This window comes from Acomys minous (genome assembly GCF_964271855.1).
Source record: "Acomys minous genome assembly, chromosome: 3".
NCBI classification, from domain to species: Eukaryota; Metazoa; Chordata; class Mammalia; order Rodentia; family Muridae; genus Acomys; species Acomys minous.
In genome coordinates, this window is record NC_140485.1 from 84,406,183 (window position 1) to 84,424,437 (window position 18,255).

Consider the following 18,255-nt stretch of genomic DNA (forward strand, 5'->3'; position numbering starts at 1 on the left):
AGTGATCTGCCTGCGTCTGTCTCCTGAGTGCTGGAATTAAAGCCACCGCACCTTGTTTAATTATTTCATCTCAATTGTAGTAAAAAAAAAAATCTTTAAATATCTCAAACAAAAGTTAATCAGGGAAAGGGAAACAAGAAAATTCTAATTTCTAGGTAGTCAACTACATTTCCTAGACTAGTTTAGAAAACTATCAGCTTCCTAATTCTGCCTCTCTAACTGGCCACGTGTCTGTAGCCATCTCTGTTCTGTAAGAGTCAAGCCCACAGGAGCAGTGTCTGTAAAATTATCTGGCCCAAGGATGTTCTAGCCCTGGGCTTGTTTAGCTAGTTTGATCTAAGCTGGAAATTCCCAAATGTCTAGTTCCAAGGACAAAACTAGTTCATCTTTTTTGAGAACCTAAAAATTTTTAGAAATATCTCAAGTAAAAATTAAGCAAAGAAAAAATTATAAACACCTTATGATTAAGGAGTGTAGAATTAACTCCACTCCTTAGACCAATTTGGAAAACTGTTAAGTCTCTTACAATAAAAATTAAGCAAGAAAATTCTAAATTTTAGGCAATAAACTCTATTCCTTAGACCTTCTCTAACCAGCCATGTGTTTACAGCCATCCCTGTTCTGTAAGAATTAAATCCCACAGGCAGCCGCCAGGAGCGCCCATGGATGCTCCAGTCCTGGGCTTGTTCCCAGTGGGCAGGCCTTGTCCTGGGTCCTGTGTCCAGGCCCCGCAAAGGGCAGGCCTGTTGCTGGCCGGCACTGCGTGGGGGCAGGACTCTCACCGCCTCATGGGTTGTGCGTGCTGCACTGTTGTAGAAAATTAGCCAGCGAGTAAAGCTTGGCCCTCTCGAGATATAGAAAAATGAAATCTCTCTAATTGTTTCCATCTCTTACCTAACTTCTTTCTCCAGGGTCTGAACCTGTCCCCGAAGTTTTTCAATGGGATTCTGTTGCTCTGGAGGTGCTGTAGACGGAAGCCAACAGTCATGCTCCTGAGAGCAAGCAGCTTCCCTTTCTAGATCTTCCTTATCGCTATTCTTGGATTCCCTTATATCTCCTTCCAAGACATCTTCAGCTTGGGATAATAAATCTCTCATTTTGTCACTCTCATGTCAGGGATCAAGAACGTCCCTGACCAAAACCCAAAGGGGGAAAAAACATGACAGATGTCTTTTCAGATCCATTAGTACCATAGTGACCGTGCAATCTTTCATCAACTTTGTACCGCGGTTTTAAATTAACCATTTCATCCTCAAGAAACCATGGACATACTTTATTGGCAAAATCTAAAAACTTATCCACCTGTTCTTTATTTACCCTTATTTCTTGTGTTTGAAGCTTATTTTTCAATGTCTCTCTGAATAAATCTTTACTATTGCTCTGTCCCATGTTTGTGTTGCTCACCTTGCTGTTCCTCTGCGAAGCGGGTGACTTCGGGTGGAAAACGGTCCACTTGTCTTTCACTCATCTTTCCACGCCCCCCCCCCCGCAATGTCTTAATTCCTCATTTTCAGTCCCTTGCTTGGGCGCCAAATGATGTGTCCCAGCCCGCGGGACAAATTGAACCAGGGTTCACCTGAAAGAGGGAGTGAGGATTGAAAGTGGGGGACAGAGACGTGAGAGATATTGAATCAAGTCTGGACATTTCTGATCAAGACTCAGTCTGTATTATGTTGGTCAGTTTCTCAATGTTTCAGTTTCCCTATATGCAAAAGACAGATACAGTGATGAACAGGCAGTGCTTAGTGGTGCACTCTAGCCCTTGGGAGACAGGTGGCAGGGTTGAAAAAAAAAATGTCATGACAGGCTGGCCTGGGTAGGAGTTCCAGGCCAGCCACAGTTGCCTATTAAGATCCTGTCCCAAAGACAAACAAACAAAAAACAAATAACCACCACCACCACCACCAAAAATGGTGACATCTACTGTTAAGGATTAAATGGATCATTACAAAGTGAATAGATAGAACACGCAAAACTACTCTGATCAGGTGGGAGGGTTCATATCCTTGTTACTATGAGATGAAAGGACCAGATCAGTTTTTGGTGCTGGAACTAAACCCAAGGCCTCCTGCAGCTAGGCAGCCGCTGAGCTCAGCCTCATTCCCATGTAGATGCAGGAAGAGAGGCCCAGGCGCTTCCCTCCCAGGCTTTGAAGTTTGAGCCTATGGGTGGGGTGGAGATCTGCACGGGGGGGGGGGGGGGGGGCCCGCGGGGTGTCTAAGGGGTGGAGATCTGGAGGGGACGGGGTAAAGGCGGGGGCAGGGGGGAGTGTTTAAACTGCAGCAACAGCACATCTGGATGTCATCAGCCACCAGAACAGAGGCTCAGCTCTGCACCATTCTCCCCAGAAACCTCAAAGATTGCAGGACCATGACTTAGGCAAACCCAAGATTTGTCGTTTCAGCACAGAAAAGAATTCTAGACAAGGTCAGCATGAAGCAAAGTGAGGTTTTTAGTAAAAATAGATGTTCAAGAAAAAGAAAATAAAATCATGCCATAAAGCATAAGCTTTTCAATAAAGAGTCACAGACCTGGGAAAATAGCTCATCGGGTAAAGGCACTTGGCTCCCAGCCTGATGGCCTGACCCTGAGACCCACATGGCAAACCAAGAGCTAACTCCTGCAAGATGCCCTCTGTCCCCCACATGAACACAGAGGCTTGTGTGTGTGTGTGTGTGTGTGTGTACAGCCCCACAGCTTCGCTGCTTCTCTTCTGGGCTTCTTTTGATGAGAGAGTCACATCAGGCAGCAAATCTCTTAAAAGAGATTTATTGGAGGGACAAATCCAAGAGAGGAGGGATAAATTTAGGAGTGTCTGCCTCTGCTCCCAGAAGAAGACAGCAGGGAACTGAGCAGACACAGTTTTGTATATTTATATATAGAAATTTTATATATAGAACTTTATATATTTACATATATAGAATATATGTGTGTAATATAGGATTTCTTAGGGGTGGAGCTTTCTAGAGCAGAGATTTCCAGAGTGAGGATTGGTGGGACTTCAAGTCCTGAGCTTGGGGGGAGCTTAGGGATGGATGGGTTTTGCTGTTCAAAATTGATTGGTTCTCCTGCTCAGGCATTGGTGGGTTTCTGTGGGAAGTTCAGATATTGGGGTGTGTGTGTGTGTGTGTGTGTGTGTGTGTGTGTGTGTGTGTATTTCCCAAGACAGGGTTTCTCTGTGTAGTCCTAGCTGTCCTGGACTCGCATTATAGACCAGGCTGGCCTTGAACTCACAGCAATCCTCCTGCCTCTGCTTCCTGAGTGCTGGGATTAAAGGTGTGCGCCACCACTGGCCGGCATTAGTGGGTTTTTATTTAGACTTTTCACCTAAAATTAGCATAATCTGGGGAGGGTTCTACTGAGGGGTCTGAGATGGCCATTGTGACAGTTAGAGGCGGGAGCTGCCATTGTGACAGAGAGGTGTGGGGAGGGGCCTATCACCGCATGCTTCCAGGGCCTTACACAGTCTTGAACTCTAAGCTAAACAAAACAACTTTCCTTAACTAAACTATGAACTTATTATACTAAGGGGTCAGATTCCTAGTCCTGGTCCTTGCCTGGCAGTGAGTGCCAGGCCATGTAAAACTCCTTGTTTCTAGGGAATGACCAGTTTATACTTTGTTGCCCCAGAGCTGGCAACAGAGCTCACAGACTGTTTCCAGTTGGCTACTCCTCCCTGCTGAGTTCCCACTCAGCATAACTGAGGCCTCAGGTGCTGCTGCGTTCTCTGTACCTTCACCTCCTCAGTTTCTCCGGGCGTCTGATCTCAGATCCCAGGACTGTGGCACTTTAGCCTCAGTGACTCTGGGAGTCCTGAGGCATGCCATCAGGAGGTGTGCAGAAGCCAGCATCACAGGCTGGAAATCCTGGCACCCCTTTCAGAGACCACAGGGGGTAGCACCCAGGGGAGCTGAGAAGTTGAAAAGAGGGCACCCGTTGAAAGATATAGGTGGAGCCCAGAGGCAAAACTTGAAGCAGCCTTGTAGGCTTCAACATTTTTCAAACCTACTTTATTTGGAGTTCTTTTATGTGTATACCTCCCTTCCAACCCACCTACCCTCGATGGGTACAGGAGAAGTAGACCTTGTTGAATTCAGTTCCTGGGAGCGATTCCCCTGGTGTAGTCGGCAGGATTTCAGCAGACCAGCCATTCCACCAAAGTTGCTGCTGGAACCTGGAACAGCAGCCGGAGATTAGTTATCTCTAGGAGCGTCTTGAAATGGAGCAATGAACAGCCAAACCATACTAAGACCCCAAAAGCATATATAATTATAATAATAATTTATTATTAAATGCCATATTCTGTAGATCTCTGAAGTGTTTGAAGACTGTCTATTTACTACAGTGCATAATCATATCTATCTACCTATCCTGTCATCTATCTATTCTATGTATCTATTTATTGATCGATGGATCTCAGTATATCTAAATAAACATGCATTGCTTGTTTTTAGCTATGCACTATCTGCTTAACCTTGAAGGCATACACGAGGAACTAAATAAAGCTTATTCTATAGTTAAGTAAACTAGTATCTAACAAGACTACAAGTAAGATTTATAAGTGCCTAACTACTAACTTGCATCTCCAATCATCCTGAACAGTTTGTAATAGCTCTCATGAGACTATCACTTTACATCACATTTTTAAATGAGTTGCACATGTACAATACATTAAGCAAACGTTGAACTGTAAGGCCTGGGGGGCTAGGTCCTACTTCCTGGAGCCCAGTGAGACACGAGAGTCCAGTCTGATGCGAACAGCAAGGGATGCTTTATTGATCCATCGCGATGGGGTCTACCAAGCTCTATTGAGCTGGAGACCCCGAATAAGCAAAGCTGGGGTCTTTTATACTCTTACAGAAGCAGAACTTAGTACAAACATGATTGGTTGGTTGAGCTTAAAACCGTGGGTGGGACCTTTAGAGAGTTGGGATAGTTTTGGCTGTTCATCGCTCCGCTTCCAGATGCTCCTAGAGTGAACCACTTGAGGGAAGGCTTTAAGGCTCTGGCTCCTGCTGAGGTTCTGGGTTCTGGTTACTCCAGGTTCCAGCAGAAGAAATCCTACTGATTACACCAGGAGAATTGTTCCTCGGAACTGATATCCTTACAGTTTTGTTATTCTTTTGTTTGTTTGTTTGTTTGTTTGTTTGTTTTTCGAGACAGGGTTTCTCTGTGTAGCCCTGACTATCCTGGACTCGCTTTGTAGACCAGGCTGGCCTCGAATTCATAGAGATCCGCCTGCCTCTGCCTCCCAAGTGCTGGGATTACAGGCGTCCTCTTTTCCTAGTGTTTCGGTTAGTCAGGTTATAAAGGATGTATGCTCAGTTAATTAGTTCGTAATAAAATATATTGGTTAAGAAAATTGAGCCTGCATATGGGGGTCATTCTATTCAAACCATCATAATATATACAAACTTAAAAGAGCTACTTATTAAAAAAAACTATTTAGACATAGATTTAAGTAAGCTATCTAGAGGGAGAAACTCAGGTTAAGAATAAGACAATCCCAGCACTTAGGAGGCAGAGGCAGGCAGATCGCTGTGAGTTCAAGGCCAGCCTGGTCTACAAAGCAAGTCCAGGACAGCTAAGGCTACACAGGGAAACCCTGTCTTGAAAAACCAAAAAAAAAAAAAAAAAAAAACCAAAAAAAAAAAAAAAAAAGAATAAGACAAGCAGGTTTGGTATGGGTTTTTCAAGGGAGAGTGGGCATCTCTCTCTCATTTGGTGGCTGTCAAATTAATTTCAAAAGGTTGCTAACTAAGACATGTTTTTGCCCGGCTCACTCCAGAGTGACTTGGATAGGATTATACTCTGATAAGGAAAAGCCAGGAGCCATTAGAACTGTACAAGTGGCTAGTATGTGTCTTTTCCCTGTAAATGGGCTTTCCGGTAAGATTCCCAGAAGACTGTAGGTTTATAGCTGTGAAGGAAGAAAGGCCTCAAGTAAATGTCAATTGTGTTGTAATTCTAGGTGTTCAACTGGCCAGAGACTTCACATAGGCTGTTGGGTGAGGGGTTCCCTTCTCTTTCAATGTTTGCATAATATTCCCTGTCTTTTTGTGGAGAGCCACAGATAGCAGCGCCCCTGCTGCTTCCCCAGCGCAATGTGCCCCCTTTTGCGCATGCGCAGTGAGTAAACCTTTGCGCATGCGCAGTGAGCAAGCCCCTTATGTGCATGCTTGAAGGCATGATGTAAGGTGGCGTGATTTGAACAAGACATAGCGTGAGGTGGTGTGATCCGAATGCACCAACCAGGAGTGACGACGTGGCAGTTTCTGATAGGACAGGCACACTATAAAGGTTCTGTGGGAGCTTTTCTCGGGGTCACTCCAGGATCCTGAATAAAAACTGCTGCAAGAAGAGTTCCCGGTGTTGGTGTCTTTCCTGCTGGACGGGAGCGGCATTGGCACTTTTGACATGGGAGTTGGATTTGTTGGACCTGTCTGTACAACATGGACAGAGGAGAAAAACTGACTTAGGCATATTTTAGTCATGGGCACAGAATCTGCCTATTACAGGCTGTAAGGCAAGGGCGGTAGCTAATAATATAGAGGAGCTGTCACTATGTGGGCCAGGCTAGGCTTGAGCTTATCCCAGCCCAACTCAGGAACTATCCCTCAAACTTAGAGGTTTTCTTGTTTTTTGTCTTTTTGTTTCTCTGGTTTTTGTTTTTTTGTTTGTTTGTTTGTTTGTATTTTGGAGACAAGGTCTCACTATGCAGTCCTGGCTCACCTGGAACTTGCTATATAGACTAAGCTGGCCTTGAACTCACTGTGATCTGCCTGCCTCTGCCTCCTGAGTGCTAGGAACAAAGGCATGTGCCTCCACGCCCAGCTAAGAATTTTGATTTTTGTTTTGACTTGTTTGTTTTTTGTTTTGTTTTTTTGTTTTTGGTTTTTTTGAGACAGGGTTTCTCTGTGTAGCCTTGGCTGTCATGGACTCACTTTGTAGATCAGGCTGTCCTCCAATTCACAGCAATCCACCTGCCTCTTCCTCCCAAGTGCTGGGATTAAAGGCGTGTGCCACCACCACCCAGCTAAGAATTTTTAATGAACCAGGCTCATACATATAATCCCACCACAGTGGAGGCTGGAGCAGGAGGATTGTCGTGAGTTCAAAGCCAGCCTGACCATGTGAGACCCTGTCTTAAAGAACCAAAACAACACAAAAGTTTCTGATATCACCATGTGGTGGAGGCACAGTTTTCTTGTGCAGTCAATCTCTGGGCACCCTGGTAATGGCTTATTTCCACACCCTGGCTGACCCGACCTGTAGGGTTTGATTAAAACTTGGGAGGAAGGTCACTTGTTGAGAATGCAAGACACAAAGAAGGAGAGCAAGTCTGATTGATCAAACTCTCAAACTTTATTAGTCAGGCAGCAGCTTTTATAAGTCAGAAGGCAGGGAAGCACATTGCTATAGCAACCCAGCTGCAGGCTTTTCTCAAAACACAGGGAATTCCAGGCAGGGTCATAATGTCCTGCCACACAGGGCATCTTGCTTTGTCTTCATCTAGCTTTAGTCTAATTGCTGACTCACAGCAGGGTCGCTCCATCCCTATCTGTCTTTAACTGATGACTCACAACAGGGTCACTCCATCCCTGTCTGTCTTTAGTCTAACTGCTGACTCACAACAGGGTCAGCTAGTCTCTGGTGAAAGGTAAGCTCTGGGAAAGACTGATACTTAAAGGGGCAGACTTGGACAAGATGGATGAACATTGGCCATATGGCCTATTGTCCCCAACACCTGGCTGTGGGTCCAGCAGGGTTTGTGGGACACTGTGGGAAGGGGTACTGCTCACCTTTCAGACACTGGCCCCAGGATGCACTGCCAATCCCTTGGGGGAAGGTCCTGGGTAGTTAATCATTGTCAGCTCTGGGCAGCAGGTCCACTTGGACCTGTGTAGGAAGAGGGCACACAGCTGTCTGGCTTCTGGTTGACCCAGATATGGCCTGTGTGAGGGGCTGAAGTCCAAGGCTGTGTGAGAAAACCCCAGAGGAGAGGTCACACGTGTCCCCCTACTGTAGGCCTCTGACTCCACACCAGTTCTTGGCTGTGTACCTCCCCCTCATAGTGCCCCTTGAGGTGGGGATCCCTCAGGTGCCCCACTAGGGCTCCTCCTCCTGCTCATGCCAGCTGGCACTATTGGGTCTGAGGGGAGATGCTTATTCTGAACGCATCCCTGGCAGCTTTCCTGAACAGCTGCCCTGCTGGCCATAGGAACCGGCCATAGTCAGCTAGTGTGTTCTATGAAGTCATGGTGCCTCACTGGTGGGACTGGATCAGACCGTTCCCCTGTCTGTGGAGCAGAAGAGAGTCCCTGTGTTGAGAAAGTTGGACAGTGTCGGCCTAGGAGTCCCATTTGCTGTTTGTCTATGTAACAACAGTGATTCTCCAATAGTTGGGTGACTATTACTGTGAAAAAACATCATGACCAAAAGCAAGTTAGGGAGGAAAGGGTTTGTTTGTTTGTTTGTTTCTTTATTTTTTAGCTTAAACTTCCACTTTCATAGTCCATCACTGAACACAAGCAAAGCAGGAACTCAGCAGGAATCTGGAGACAGGAGCTGACACAGAGGCCATGGAAGGACACTGCTTACCGCTTGCTCATCATGGCTTGCTCAGTCTCCTTTGTAAAAAAATTTATTTATTTATTTATTTATTTATTTATTTATTATATATACAGTGCTCTGCCTTCATGTATACTTGCAAGACAGAAGAGGGCATCAGATTGGATTATAGATGGTTGTGAGCCACCATGTGGTTGCTGGGAATTTAACTCAGGACCTCTGGAAGAGCAGTCAGTGCTCTTAACCTCTTAACCTTTCTTATAGCGCTCAGGACCAGGCCTGGAGAGATGGCTCAGTGGTTAAGGGCAATGGCTGCTCTCCCAGAGGACCTGAGTTCAATTCCCAAAGCCCACATGGCAGCTCGCAACTGTGTGTGTTCAGTTCCAGGTGATCTGACACCCTGACATAGACATACAGGCAGGTAAAACACCAATGTGCATAAAATAAAATAAACAAGTTAAGTAATTAAAAAGTACTTTGCTAGGCATGGTGGTGAGCACCTTTAATCCCAGCACTCAGGAGACAGAGTCAGGTGGATCTTTGTGAGGTTCAGGCTAGCCTGGTCTACAAAGCAGTTTCCAGAAGAGAGAAAGAAAGAAAGAAAGAAAGAAAGAAAGAAAGAAAGAAAGAAAGAAAATCCAGGACCATGACCACTAGCCTAGAAGTGACCCCACCCACAGTAGTTGGGGCCCTCCCCCACAATCACTAGTTAAGAAAATGCCCTACAGGCCTGCAGCCCAATCTTTTTTTTTTTCCTATTTCTTTTTGCCCAATTGCAGTGCTTTCCCTGTATACCCTCTCCCAACCTGATCCCTCCTGTTCCTATCTGCACTTAGCCCCTGTCCAACCACAAATCTATTCTGTTTCCCCTTCCCAGGGAGATCCATGCATTCCTTCTAGAGGCCTCCTTGTTGCTTAGTCTCTCTGGGTCTATGGACTGTAGCATCATTGTCTTTTTTTTTTTAAATAAAGATTAATTAATTAATTAATTAATATATTTATTATGTATACAGTGTTCTGCCTGCGTGTACACCTGCAAGCCAGAAGAGGGTACCAGATCTCATTATAGATGGTTGTGAGCCACCATGTGGTTGCTGGGAATTGAACTCAGGACCTTTGGAAGAGCAACCAGTGCTCTTAACCTCTGAGCCATCTCTCCAGCCCCCATTTTCTTTAAGAATTAATTTTAACATATATATTTATGTTATTACACATGAATAAAATAAACTACATACAGCAGGAAGAACCATGAGACAGTCAGGAGTTATATAAATGTTACATTCATAGTGATTTGGCTATTTGTATTTGTGATGTGTCAAGCATCATTATCTTTTATTTAGCAGCTAATATCCACTTGTAAGTGAGTACATTCCATGTTTGTCCTTCTGGGTCTGGGTTGTCTCACTCAGGATGATTTTTTTTTCTAGTTACGTCCATTTTCCTGATCTTATCAAGGCTCCCTCCTCTCAGATGACTCTATCTTGCCTGTGCCAAAATCAGCCTATTAGCTAATAATAATAACCAGGGAACAGGTCTCAGAAAAGAAAGAAAGAAAGAAAAAAGAAAGAAAGAAAGAAAGAAAGAAAGAAAAAAGAAAGGAAAAAAGATCTTGGTACTTGTTATTAATCCTAGCACTTGGGAGGCCAAGGAGGGTGGATCGCTGTGAATTCGAGGCCAGCCTGGTCTACAAAGTGAGTCCAAGACAGCCAAGGATACACAGAGAAACCCTGTCTTGAAAAACAAACAAACAAACAATAACACAAACAAAAAACACCCCTCCCCGCAAAAAAAGAAGCTTAAACCCCTGTGGAACAGATTAGATACAGCAGGATGCTGTCCGATATTCTGAAGTTCTTAGCTTTTTTTTTTTTTTTTAACATTTGTTTAGTCATTTAGTATGTGTGCTCCCATGTGTAGTTCAGAGAACAACTTCTCTCTTCCACCATGTGGGTTCAGGAACTCAAACTTGCATTGTCAGGCTTGGAAACAGTGTCTTTACTCTTAAACCACCATGCTGGCCGCAGATTCTGAAGTTCCAAGAAACTCTAAGATAATGCCTGTACTAGCTCAGGACCATTGGCGGGATAAGAGAGGACCCCTTGCCTATGTGCCCAGTGCCCACGCTCGTGTGACAGCCAAGTACAGAGGACGCAGTTGGGGCTCACTTGAATACATTGCAAAACATTTCCGGGCACCACCGGAGCCTATTCATACTGTGTTACCGAGCGCCCTCTGGTGGATGTGAAGCCTGTAGCGTCCTCAGGGCGCTAAGGCGTTGCTTCCAGAAGGTTCTCTGAGGATAGCCCCCTTTCAGGTAAGTGTCTGGGTGGGACAGACGCAAGGAGAAGACTGGAGCCAGATGGCAACTACCTAGTGGCAAACGTCCCCCAGGAAAAGTTCAGAGTGACCACCGTGGGCTCCATGAAGCAAAAGGATAGCTATTTAGAACGTTTCCTAGTCCACCTACCGTAGCCCACAGCGACCGGTGGCGCTTCGTGCGACCCAACACAAAATTGCGAACTTACTTAAACCATTAAGAGTCTCATTTTCAATGATGGTGATTGGAACTTGATTGAACGGTTCTTGAGCATGGCCTTGTAGAGTAGTGGCTCTTAACCTTCCCAACGCTGCAACCCTCAATATAGTTCCTCATGTTCCTCAACCATAAAATTATCTTCATGGCTGCTTCACAGCTGTTAAATTTGCTACTGTTATGAATCGTAATGCAAAAATCTGTGTTTTCTGGTGGTCTTAGACAACCTCTGTGAAGAGGTCCTTAGAGCCCCCCCGAGGGGTCGCGACCCAGAGGTTGAGAACCAATTTTGTAGATCATACTTCTGTTTTGACCCTGTTTACTGTTTTCATATTCAATAAGGATTTGAAAGAAAGAAAGAAAAAAAAAAACCCGCAAGGCAGGAATGGTGGCTTAGGTGTGCAATGGCAACATTTGGGAGGTTCAGTCAGGAGGCTTTGCAGAGTGTTCGAAGTGAGTTCCAAGCGCAGACCCCCATCTCAAACAAACAAATAGCAGAGACTCTTAGCTTTTATCTCCTAAATGCTAAGCTTGTCTATACCTGATCCTGGGTCCACTTTTCAGATGATTTTATTTTATTTTGTGAGACAGGCTTTCACGATGTGGTCCAGACTATCGTTAGCTGAAGAAACTGGTGCCTCAGCCTCCCAAGTAAGAAATGTATACATCTATGGGTCCCCTTGTGCATTGTTTTTGCTGTAGTGGCTTTCTCTAAACGTTAAGAATTGAGTCTAGCACCTTGGTATGCACATGTTGTGAGACTTGACTGCGCCCAACACTTGGATGATTTTTTTTTTCGGGTGGGGGAGGGGGGGAGGGAGGTGGCTTTGAGGCAACTTTTCCCTGTTAGCCCAGGCTGCCAACTTTCAGTCCTCTTGCCTCAGTACCCTGACTGCTACCAGTTGCGGGTGAGGGCTCAGTGCACTTGGTGATGAACGCATGCATTAGTGCTTTGGTGCATTGCTTTTCTATTTTTCTATTTTTCCAACATCTGGCTTGCAGCCCCACAGGCAAAGGTGCAACTTCTAACGTGCGTATGTGCCTAATTGGTGTCCACAGTGTTGTGTGAGTCAGGGCAAAGGTCACACAAGCTTGTCAACCCGTCAGTCTTAGCCCTCTTCCTAGAGAGTCAGCTGTAGGAAGATCAGGTCTTGGAAGTGGGTTGAGGCCACAGCAGGTCAAAGCTGTTACTCTTGGTGACTGCCACAGCCCTTTGCCTCTGCTTTTTCTCCATCCTTCTCTTCACTACTTCATTACTGGGATTCAGCCCCAGCTGATGAAGGAGGGAATGAGTGACAGGCCAACTGACCTATGGGCCCCAGAGGATGGCCTGGGGTGGGGCTTGTATTGCCACAGAGAAGAGAGGAGCAGAGAGAAGGAGACCTGAAGACAGAGCAAACGAAGGGGTCATGAGGGAAAAGAGCACTGGCTTCTTGAGGCTCTGCAGAGGCTGGGCAGGGGGAAGGGGCCAGGGACAGATGGGAATTTAGGCTGATTGGGGCAAGCATGCCTAGGTGACATTGTTTGAAGAGCTAGCATACAGCAGCTGGTGTCTCAGACCCCAGCTCCCTCCTTTTGTGAGTGCTGGCATCTGAGCCTTCTAGGCTACCTGGTACATAGGACCAAATTCTGAGCCCCAGAGTTTGGTTTAGGGGCTGAGGATAGGGCGCAGGAGCCCAGTATCATCCAGAGACGGAGCCACAGGGGTCTCTCTTGAACTTTGGGCATATAGCTCATGGTGGGAAAGCTGGGGGAACTACCCTGTCAAATCCCTATTTCCTTCCTCCCTATCCATTCTGGCCTTCTCCTACAGACAACAACGAAGGAAGACAGCAGCAGACAGCTCAGTGATGAAGAGGGTGTCAGTGAGTGTGAGGACTGTATCATCATTAGTGGGACCTGCAGTGACCAGTTCTCAGACACCAAGAGTGCCCCCTGGGGCCAAGTCTTGGAGGCAGTCTGCACAGGGGAGAGCACAGGTAGGTGAGCCAGCAAGGAGTTGGGGCGGGATTATATTCTGACACAACAGGTACAGCTGCACACCCCAGCTGGGACAAGAGTTTCTCCCTGGCTCAGGAGGATATGGGGAGGGTCAGTGCCCCCTCATATGCCTCCGTAACGAGGAATCAGGAGGGAGAGGCAGGTGGATCCCTGTGAGTTCGAGGCCAGCCTGGTCTACAATGTGAGTCCAGGACAGTCTACATAGAGAAACCCTGTCTCGAAAAACCAAAACCAAACCAAACCAAAACAACCAACAACAACAACAACAAATTTTAATTGTCATCATGGGGTTGGCCAGTGGCTTTCTTGCAAGAATTGGATGTCCCCCCTCCTCACTAGGACCCCAAATGTTACTGCTCGGCCCATAGGGAGAAAAGCATGAGCCTGGCCCTATGCCTGGCTGCTTTGTGAGACACTGTGTGCTGTCTGCTAACGACTGGTTTGGGGGAGACACTAGAAAAGGGCATTCAGTGAGAAGCCTGTAGCCCTTTCCTTTGAATGTGTACTCTGACCCTGTCCTCCACAGGCCGCAGAGCAAGCTCACGACCATCCAACAGGAGCGTCTCCAGCCTGATTGCTTACACTCAGGTACCGTCTTCGCCTTTCCCAGGGTCCTGGGCATTCTTTTTAGCTTTCATCATATGGGTATCCGGAGGATCAACACAACTGACATCTAGGAGTCGAGTTAAAGTCTTCACTCGTTTATTTTACCGAGTCAGGAAGTTTTGAGTTATTGGTTCCTTCCTGTGTGTTTCTGAAATTAGTTCTTCATTTGTGTGCTCAACATATTGTCGATAAGTTAATCGATACAGTAAACTGCACTATTCCAATATAGTCATATTGTGTTTGGACTTTCTGTTTTGTTTTATTTTGTTTCACGTTGAGACAGGATCTGGCTGTGTAGCTCTGCTGGGCCTGGAAACCTTTGTGCAGACCAGGACACCACCACACCTGACAGCCTCACACATGGTCTAATGTGGGAGTTTATCCCAGTCTTTAAATTTTGGTTTTTACATTCCTCTCCTCTTATCTCAAAAAACAAGACAAAATATAAAGAAACAAAACACCCATACCAATAAACCCCCAAACACAAAATACTTGAGAATGTACCTAATCAAGAAACTGAAAGACTTCTTTAATGAAAACTTTAATACATTGAAAATTAAGCCAGGTATGGTGGCACATGCCTTTAGTCCCAGCATTTGGGAGGCAGAGGCAGTTGGATCTCTGCTTTTGAGTCCAGCCTGGTCTACAGAGTGAGTTCTAAGACAGCCAAAGCAACACAGAGAAATTCTATCTCGAAAAACCAAAGGGAAATGGGCGGGCCAGTTGTGGTGGCACACGCCTGGAATTCCAGCACTCAGAGGCAGAAGCAGGTGGATTTCTGTGAGTTCTAGGCCAGCCTGGTCTACAAAGTGAGTCCAGGACAGCCAAGGCTACACAGAGAAACCCCGTCTCCAAAATCAAAACAAAACAAACAAACACACAAAAAGACCTTCTTGGATTAACAGAATTAATGTTGTGAAAATGGCTATACAGCAACAATTAATTTAAAGATTTGATACAAACTTCATCAAAATTCTAATGAAAAATTTTCAGATAACGAGAAAAAAATCAATAAAAAATAAAATAAAATAATGCACAGGGAAATACAAAAGACCACAAGTAATCAAATTGGTCCTGAGCAGGGAGAACACTGTTGGAGGTGTCACAAACCCCCTCAAGTTACACCACTGGGCTATGCGCCTGTGATACTGGTATGAAATGGACCTGGAGCCCATTAGAACTGAGTAGAGGGCCTAGAGGTAAATCCACACAGGAATGGCCACCTAATCTTTGATAAAGATGTCAAAAACATATCCTGACAAAAGGAGAGCCTACTGGCAAAATTGGGTGTTTATCTTGTAACCATTTGAATAAGAATGGCCTCCCTAGGCTCATACGTTTTAATACTTGGCCCCCAGTTGGTGGAACTGCTTGGGAAGGGTTGTGAGGCGTGGTCTTTTTAGAAGAGGTGTGTCACTGGGCGTGGTCTTTGAAGTTTCAAAATCCCACACCACTCCAGTTAGCTCTCTCTGCTTCCTAACTGTGGATCAAGATGTGAGTTCTCAGCTGTTCCTGCTGTCTTTGTTTTGCCTTCAACCATAAGTTCAATTAAATATTTCTTTTATAAGTTTCCTTATAAAAGGTAATGGTGTTTTGTCACAGCAATTAAAAAAAAAAAAAAACTAAGCAAGACACACCTGTAGAGGAGTAAAATGAGATTCATATGTCTTACCCTGTTCAAAAATCAATTCAAAGTGGACTGAAGACCTTGAGTTAAAACCTGAAGTGCTCAAAGAGCTAGTGGGAAACCTACAGAATACAGTTCAAAGGTATTAATAGGAACTTCCTAAACAGGGTAACAATAGCATTGGAAATAGTCCCAAGAATAAACAGGCGCAGCCACCTGAAGCCAAAACTTTTTGCACTGCAAGACTGGAGAGATGGCTCAGCAGTTAAGAGCACTGGTTGCTCTCCCAGAGGAACTGGGTTCAATTCCCAGCATCCACATGGCAGCTTACAACTTTATCGAACTCTAGGGCCAGGGCTTCTGACACCCTTGTATACACATACATGCAGGCAAAACACCAATGCATATCAAATAAAAATAAATTGATATTGGGCTGGAGAGATGGCTCAAAGGTTAAGAGCACTGACTGCTCTTCCAGAAGTTCTGAGTTCGATTCCCAGCAACCACGTGGTGGCTCACAACCATCTATAATGTAACCTCATGCCCTCTTCTGGCAATGCAGGTGTAACATGTAGACCACTGTATAAATAATGACAAATAAATCTTTAAAAAAATTAATTGATATTAAAAAAAAACCTTTCGCACAACAAAGAAAAAAGACAGCACACAGAACGGGAGAAAATCATTGCCATCAGACTTTAGACAGGAGGTTTGCATCCAGAATATATAAAGAACTGCAAAAAATAAACATCCAAGCTAGTCATATCTGGTTACATTAGAAATTTAGCTTATTACTAGTAAATTGCCCCCAGTTATGTTTTTTTAATTTTATTTTATTTTGTTTTATTTTATTTTATTTTATTTTATGAGACAAGGTTTCTCTTTGCAATCCTGGCTGTCCTGGAACTCACTCTGTAGACCAGGCTGGTTTCAAACTCAGCAATCTGCTTGCCTCTGCCTCCTGAGTGCTGGGATTAAAGGCGTGCGCCACCACCTCCTGTCTGAGTTATATTTTTCCTATCATGCTGTTTCTCCCTCGTTTTACCATTCTCTTGTTAGCTTGGGTTTGCCAGACACCAGGGTGCCTGGTCACACCAGTAAGTGCACATCTTCACACGGTTTCTCTGGAGAAGTGGAGGGCAGTAGAAAGCCTCTTGAGGGGATCCTGGTGATGACCAGGAACAAAGGAGAATTAAGGCAGGTGCACACACCTGTTACCCCAGCGTGCCAAGGGCAGCCTGACCTTCTTGTGAGACTGTCCCAGAACCAAATGGAACAGGTGAAGAGGCAGCCTTCAGGGTCAGAGGGTCAGGACTGCTACTGTGTTTCTGGGGCTGGTGAGCAGGAAGAGCGCTTTAAATCTGAGCATTTCCCTTGTGCCTGGCACTGAGATGCCCGTGCCGGTGCTGGCCTGGAGGAAGGACTCTTCATCTAATTTGAGAGGAACAGACCAGCAAGGCCACACAGTTGCCGAATGAAAAGTTAGGTTTTTAGTGCTTCAAGCAGGCCTCCAGGCATTTCACTGTTCAGTGTGTGTGTTCTGTGTTGTGTGCTGGGTTTCATGTAAGGCCAAGGACAGAGTTAATGACACAGCTTCTTGGTCTTTTTTTGTTTTCTATACTTCCCCCTCCCCAACTCCAGGGTTTCTCTGTGTAGCCTTGGTTGTCCTGGACTCGTTTTATAGACCAGGTGGCCTTGAATTCACAGCAATCCACCTATCTCTGCCTCCCGAGTGCGGGGATTAAAGATGTGTGCCACCACGCCTGACTGGCTTCTTGGTCATTTTTTACCAACAGGTGTCCACCTTGGTCACTTGACTGTGTCCTTCTCAGGTGTGAATGACAGAACTAGCCAGGTCCCAACTCTTCTAGGGAGCATTAGCGTTGTATGTATGTTTGTCTAATTTCTGTCACTTGCCGATCACGTGGGCTTTGCCCTCAGTTCCATCCTGGATTTGCGATTCTGTGGTTAGCTGCTATTAAATCTTTTTAACAGTTTTGCACTGAAGTAATTTATTGCTAATACTTCACAGGGGGATATAATTTCATTACTATAATCGCAAAGTCATAATTTCTGTACAGGATTGTGTAGGCGGGCATTAATCATCGTATTTGCCCTTCATAAAAGGTGTAACTAAAGCCTTCCTGGCAGGGGAGATGCCATGATTGTGGAGGTGCTTTCCCAGGGTGAGGCTTATGCATTGTACCCTGGGAATGCTGATCCCTGCAACTTCCCCAAATATGGGAAGTTCAACTGTATAATTAGTGGTAGTGTTTGAGTTCTCTCCTTAAACACATGATGATGATGATGATGATGATGATGATGATGATGATGATGGTAACCTTACATAATATACAGAAAAAAGATTGTAAAATTTTCTGGGCTTGCAATACCACACTCCACTCCTTTTCTAGACAGAATCTCACTATGTAGCCTTGGCTGTCCTGGAACTCACTAAATAGACCAGGCTGGCCTTGAACTCACAGAGATCCACCTGTCTCTGCCTCTTGGAGTGCTGGGATTACAGGTGCATGCCACCGTGCTTGGCTGTTACTTATTTTTAATGTGATGAGTGTTTGGCCTGCAAGTATACCTGTGCACTGTGCCTGGTGCCTTCAGAGGCCCCATAGTCTTATTAGAGCAAAAGGAGGTAGGAGGAAGTGCTGTAGGGGCCAGTAGAGTGACATCATTATGCCGTTCACCTTCCACAGCTCCTGTGACTTCATTATCCTGGAAAGCTGTTTCTTTCTCATAGGACCTCACAGGAGATGGAGATGAAGATAGAGATGGCGAGGCGGGGGACAGCAGTGGCTCTGGCACTCCAGTGACGCCTAAACTCTTCTGGGAGACCAGGACACCCTCTAAACCCCAAGCAGTAAGTCTCCCCCCCTCCCCCACGCCCGTGCCGAGCCCAGGC

The 18,255-nt window shown here is 45.4% G+C and overlaps 1 protein-coding gene across 1 annotated transcript in view; it reads left to right on the forward strand.

The window, feature by feature from the left end:
• The first annotated feature begins 10,778 nt into the window (after positions 1-10,778).
• The window catches only part of LOC311594589 (DNA (cytosine-5)-methyltransferase 3C-like), a 34,780-nt gene continuing 27,303 nt past the window's right edge, over positions 10,779-18,255 (forward strand). Inside the window, exons 1-5 of the mRNA XM_084776423.1 lie at positions 10,779-10,885; positions 11,696-11,755; positions 12,918-13,083; positions 13,632-13,693; positions 18,094-18,213. Coding sequence (XP_084632549.1) covers positions 11,705-11,755; positions 12,918-13,083; positions 13,632-13,693; positions 18,094-18,213 — 399 coding nt within the window. The 5' untranslated portion in view covers positions 10,779-10,885; positions 11,696-11,704. The remainder of the gene's footprint in view (positions 10,886-11,695; positions 11,756-12,917; positions 13,084-13,631; positions 13,694-18,093; positions 18,214-18,255) is intronic.